The sequence below is a fragment of the Etheostoma cragini genome, chromosome 10, assembly GCF_013103735.1.
Source record: "Etheostoma cragini isolate CJK2018 chromosome 10, CSU_Ecrag_1.0, whole genome shotgun sequence".
Lineage (NCBI taxonomy): Eukaryota > Metazoa > Chordata > Actinopteri > Perciformes > Percidae > Etheostoma > Etheostoma cragini.
This window is the reverse complement of record NC_048416.1, coordinates 15,542,256-15,548,218: the sequence shown is the minus strand read 5'-3', so window position 1 is coordinate 15,548,218 and position 5,963 is coordinate 15,542,256. Positions and strand designations below refer to the sequence as shown.

Genomic DNA, 5,963 nt, shown 5'->3' with positions numbered 1-5,963 from the left:
TTTAAACTGAAACGTTTTCAACTCTTCATAGTTAAAAGACTGCAGGCTGACTATATCTCCAGTCTCTGAGTTGATGTTTACAACTGAAGTTAGCGAAACAGTTGTTGAAACACCATCTAATGAGTATGTTACTTTCGCGTTTTCATTTAAGTCAGAATCGACTGCAGTTATCGTATAGATACGAGCACCAACGGGACTGTTTTCTTTTAAATAAATATTAATCACGGGTTCGATGAAACGAGGTGCGTTATCGTTTACATCTGAAACCTGAACAGTAATGACGTTGGTGCTGGATAGAGGCGGGGTCCCTTCATCAGCAGCCTTAACCGTGACACTATAAAAAGAGTTTCCTTCTCTATCAAGAGGTCCATCTACAACTAAAGAGTAATAATTTTTATAATTGGAAGTTAGTTTAAAAGGTGCAGAACCGATAAGCGTACAGCGAGCCTGTCCGTTTTTTCCTCCATCTGTATCAGTCACCGTCACTAATGCGACAACGCTTCCTATTTCAGCATCTTCTTTAACCGGATTCATGAGTGATGTCACCACAATTTCTGGGACATTGTCGTTGGCATCAACTAGCTCCACCAGCACCTTTCCATTCGCACTTCGAGCCAAACCCCCTTGGTCTGTTGCTTGAACGTGAATCTCGTACGCTGACTGTGCTTCGTAATCCAAATGACCCTTTACCGTGATCTCCCCACTTTCGGCATTAATAGAAAACACGTCTGCAGGGTTGAAGTTTCCACGCTTGACAAATGAATAGGTGACCCTCCCGTTTTCTCCTTCGTCTAAATCCGTGGCACTTAGTTGAATCACTAATGATCCAGCTGGCGCATTTTCATTTACCCGTGCCTTGTAAAGTGTTTTACTGAATGACGGCGTGTTATCATTGGCATCCAGAACATTTACTTGTATGTGTAAGGTTCCGGTTTTCGGTGGCCTTCCTCCATCTACAGCGGTCAGCGTTAGTTCAACAACGGCTTGTTTTTCACGATCTAAAGCTTTCAGTAGCATCAATTCAGCAGATACACTCTGTTCTCCCCCGCTCTGCACATCCAGTGAGAAGTATTCATTTGAACTCAGCCTGTACGTCTTTACTGAATGGCTTCCTGTATCTGCATCAAGAGCCAGTGGAAGCAGAAAGTGTTCACCCGTAGGGGATAATTCAGATACGTTAAGTGAATATGACTTCTCGACGAATGCAGGTGCGTTGTCATTTAAATCAACAATTACCACCTCGACGCGGTGGAGTACCATAGGATTACTCAGTATAGCCTCTAAGTTTAGCGTGCATTTAATCGTGGTTGGACAAAGCTCCTCGCGGTCTATTCGCTCATTTACATAAAGATCCCCCGTTTTAAAATTCGCCTCGAAATATTTCTTACTGTACCCAGACATGATATTCAGATTCCTCGTTTGCAGCTCCCGAACGTTGACATTTAAATCCTTTGCAAGATTCCCTACTACAGTTCCTTTGTCCACCTCCTCGGAGACCGAGTAGGATATCTGAGCAGCAGACCAGTCGGATAAAAACAGGATGAACAGCCAACAGAGTATTCCGCTATTCCTTCCACTGCCCATCGCTGCTTTCAAAGAAAGTGACGCAATACAAAATATGTCCATCCATAAAACGCCACTCGATCGGACAGCATTTATAATCCCATACAATTCTGTCCTCTTCTTTTCGTCGCCACTCGTTTTCCTCTCACAAAGCACTCGCAGTCTCCTGACGCTTTACACGGATAGGAGGAGACTGAAAACACCGAGCTCACAAAAACATGTGGTCATCAGCGACCCCACGCGTTAAAGTTTAGAAATTAAAATGGTTTCAAAACTCGAGTTGCACACCCTGTGTCGCATATCACAACACGTGTAAAATGTTGTTTACCTTGTTTCAAATGGACTAAAAGACAGAAAAGGTTTGCGTTAAATAGTTGTGTAATGAGGCAAAATTGACGCTAAATAGTCACAGATTACTACAGAAAATTATTTTGAGAATTATCTGAAATGTGTGTAACACATGGAAAAGATAAGTCAAACTTGTTGGAAAAATATGTGTTCCAAGGCATAGACAATATTTCCCATAAAGACAGGGTAGTAACAAGCGTCAACACTACTGTCAAGTTTACTATCTTAAGACAGTTTAGCATTTAATAATAATCAATACAGCAATTGATGTTCAAGTGATGAGAAATTAACAAATTGAAAGCCTTAGTAAATGAAACCAGAAGTAATAGCATGACATGCCATAGTTTTTTGATTGTGAACCAAAGAGGATGAAGAAGACACCAGTAATGTTTTCAGCACCACGGAAAGCACCCTACAAGCTTTTCGCAGGATATGCCCACGATTTTACAATTTAGGCCAAGCCCATTTTATGTTTGAATGCATTTTTTTTTTTATATGTAAGTGAACAGGACATTCTTTCTGAGTTTCTGTCATGGTTGCAAGTCAAGTATGTCAAAGCAAGAAGACAGGAGGGAAAGGCTGCAAACAACTCACCTTGTCTGTGTTAGGTAAAGTCTGAGTTCTGGTAAAAGTGTCCCCTCCGTTAATACTGATCAGCTCAGCATCTACAGGCGGAAACGGTCCGGGGAAAACCACTACGTCACTCTTCAGCGTGTCTGAGCTGAAACACACGTCATACTGCTGAGTAGATTTTGAGTAAGACCAGCTCCCGTCAGGGTGGGTGGTGATCATTGGGGCGCTGTACCGACTGAAACTGCCGTCTGTCCTGTGGCATCTGACAGCTATTAAACTGATGAGACTTAGCAGAAAGATCACTGACACCGACGCAATGGCGATCAGCAGATACAGGTTTAAATCAGAGAAGCTCTCCTCCTTTAGGGGCACATGTCTGAACTGAGTCTGGATGTCAGCTGTGCTTTCAACCACCACCACATCAATAGACACAGTAGCTGACAGGGAGGGTTCTCCGTTATCAGAAACCAACACCACCAAGGGGTGAGTTTTCAGGTCATTGTCACTCATTCTCCTCTTAGTCCTGATTTCTCCGGTGCTGGTTCCGATCCGGAAGAGGTTGTTTCCTTTGGACTCAGACAGGTGATAAGAAAGCAGCGCATTGTATCCAGAGTCTGCGTCTACAGCCCTGATCTTTGCCACAAAGTATCCCGCTTCAGCAGAATAGGGGATGCTCTCACTGTTAACGGAGCCGTGCTCAGAATAGGGCGCGAGAATTGTTGGATTATTGTCATTTTCATCCAGGATTAAAACATTCACAGTGACGTTGCTGCTGAGCGGAGGAACACCAGAGTCTGTGGCCTGAACTTTAAACTGAAACGTTTTTAACTCCTCATAGTTAAAAGACTGCAGGCTGACTATATCTCCAGTGACTGAGTTAATGTTTAAAATTGAAGAAATTTGAATATTTTTTGGATAATTTTCTAACAATCTGTAAATCAGTTTTGCATTATTGTCCAAATCAGGATCAAAGGCATTTATCATAGAAATAACGGAGCCTATTGCACTATTTTCTTTCACATAAACATTAATCACAGGCTCCATAAATCTAGGTGCATTATCATTGACATCGGAAACCTCAACAGTAATGACCCTGATACTGGACAGAGGTGGGCTCCCTTCATCTGTGGCTGTAATTGTGACATTATACAGAGAAGTTTTTTCTCTGTCTAGTGCTCCATTTACTACTAATGAATAGTCATTTTTGTAGTTGGACTTCAGTTTAAAGGGAGCAGACCCAACTACCTTACAGTTAGTTACACCATTGTTTCCTCCATCTGTATCACTCACTGTAACCAAAGCTACTATTGTCCCCAGTTCCGCATCTTCTTTTACTGGCGTCATGAGTGACGTCACCGATATTTCTGGGGCATTGTCATTTACATCAATTATCTCTATCAGCAGTTTAGCATGTGCACTACGAGGAGAGGTGCCTTGATCCGTTGCTTGGACTCTAACCTCATAAGCAGACGTGTCTTCATAATCTAATTAGCCCTTCACGGTGATTTCTCCTGTTTCTGAATTTAGATCAAACATATTTGATGGATCCGTATTTCCTCGTTTGATAAATGAATACAGAATCTTACTGTTCATGCCCTCATCTAAATCTGTAGCATTTAACTTTATTACCACTGCGCCATGTGCAGTATTTTCAGATACACGCACTTTATACAGCGATTTGCTAAAAATGGGAATATTATCATTAACATCTAATACATTAACATGTATTTGTAATGAACCCGATCGAGGCGGTTTACCTCCATCTATAGCCGTAAAGAGAAGTGTGATCACCGGCTGCTTCTCTCGATCTAAAGCTTTCTGAAGCACTAACTCAGCAGACACACCGTGTTCTCCTCCGCTCTGCACATCAACCGAGAAATATTCATTTTGGCTCAGCTTGTAAGTCTTCACTGAGTTGCTGCCTATGTCTGCGTCCACCGCTATTGGGAGAAGATATCGTTCTCCAGTCAACGATGATTCTGAAATATTCAAAGTATGCGTTTTTTCAATAAAAGCAGGCGAATTGTCGTTTATATCTAAAACATTAACCTCTACGCGTTGTGCAGTCATAGGATTGTTTAAAACGGCTTGTATTTTGATGGAGCATTTTACCACATTAGGACAAATCTCTTCTCTGTCTATCCTCTCGTCCACAAAGATGTTCCCGGTCCGCAAATTCACGTCAAAATATTTCTTAGTGTAACTCGAAACAATACGTAGATCCCTGGTATCTAGTTCCTGTATGTTGAGGTTTAAATCCTTTGCAATATTCCCTACTACGGTGCCTTTGTTCACCTCCTCTGAAATCGAGTAGGATAACTGCGAAGCAGACCAGTCACAAAGACAAAGAAACACAACAATGCGTATCCAGACGTATTCCTTTTGTCGTCGAATATACATTGTTGATGCAACAAAAGAACTGAACTGTATCGATCATGTATCCTCAGATAAGTCCGTCCACAAAAATATAGTTGAGGGGAAGCTCTCTCCTTTCTCGTCACAGCACCTTCCGCGGGTGTAATAATGGCCGATGACGATTTGATTTTTTTCCCATCCAAGGAGGAGGAGTTTTGGACTTACAAACGCATTTATGTCCATGGCCTTATGCAACATCATGTGGTGAATGATAGGTTAGCAAATAGAAACCATTGTTTCTTATAGTCATATATTTCAAATATTACGAATGACATGAGTGGTGAGGTTTAAGCATTGCTATTAGTAATTAGAGTGACAACCCTCAAGCTACTATTTAATTTAGCTATTGTATGAAGTACAAATAAGACAGATAGAAAATTACTTAGAATATGTTTTTCGAGATAATTTACATAAAGTACACCAAACGTCCCAAGATTAGAGTAAATCATAAATTAAAGAAACACGTTTGATTAAGCAGGACTTTCCCGAAACAACATATTGTCAACACAAAGTCAAACACCACGGACAGCACCTTTTCACTACATTCAGTATTAGGAGGCATTGGAAATGTTTGATCACATCAGAATGACACCAGCTATATAATGAGATGCAAACTCAGCACCTTATCGGTTGTTACAAACTATACAAAGAACAGCTCAGCTCGTTGTGGTCAATACTGGCATGCTTTCAACAGACAAAAAATCAGCCGATTTTGCAGGTAAATCACACAAAACATGGTTCAGCACCACGGAGAGCTCTATTTAAATACTTGCATTAAACTAGCTTGATTGTCCCACTTTAACACACCAGCTGTCTACGTAAAATGATTGAAACTAGGTATTTTGCACGGACGACTTAAGGTGGAGAACATATGGAACAAATTCTGAAAGTGCTAAACATTATGGTCGAAATAATGTAAATTGTGAGACTCATAAGCAGCAATTATATTTATTATGATAGCAATGTTAGGTTTTACAAGCATGGCCTACCTTGTCTGTGTTAGGTAAAGTCTGAGTTCTGGTAAAAGTGTCTCCTCCGTTAATACTGATCAGCTCAGCATCTAC

General features: G+C 41.1%; 4 protein-coding genes across 5 annotated transcripts in view; 1 reads left to right on the top strand and 3 right to left on the bottom strand.

The window, feature by feature from the left end:
- LOC117952248 (protocadherin gamma-A10-like) overlaps positions 1-640 on the top strand; it is a 2,606-nt gene extending 1,966 nt beyond the window's left edge. The window contains exon 2 of the mRNA XM_034884399.1: positions 513-640. Within this exon, the coding sequence (XP_034740290.1) occupies positions 513-640 (128 nt within the window). The remainder of the gene's footprint in view (positions 1-512) is intronic.
- The window catches only part of LOC117951262 (protocadherin alpha-C2-like), a 125,719-nt gene that overhangs the window by 38,565 nt on the left and 81,191 nt on the right, over positions 1-5,963 (bottom strand). The gene's annotated exons all lie outside the window — the stretch shown is intronic.
- The window catches only part of LOC117952247 (protocadherin gamma-C3-like), an 8,147-nt gene that overhangs the window by 130 nt on the left and 2,054 nt on the right, over positions 1-5,963 (bottom strand). Inside the window, exon 2 of the mRNA XM_034884398.1 lies at positions 8-75. Within this exon, the coding sequence (XP_034740289.1) occupies positions 8-75 (68 nt within the window). The remainder of the gene's footprint in view (positions 1-7; positions 76-5,963) is intronic.
- LOC117951275 (protocadherin gamma-C3-like) lies at positions 3,478-5,154 on the bottom strand. The gene has a single exon (XM_034882907.1). The coding sequence runs from the start codon at positions 4,882-4,884 to the stop codon at positions 3,973-3,975; it is 912 nt and encodes a 303-aa protein (XP_034738798.1). The 5' UTR covers positions 4,885-5,154; the 3' UTR covers positions 3,478-3,972.

What these genes read in the sequence shown, in the direction of transcription:
- LOC117951275 (XM_034882907.1), bottom strand. Translation starts at nt 4,884, where the DNA reads ATGTATATTCGACGACAAAAGGAATACGTCTGGATACGCATTGTTGTG.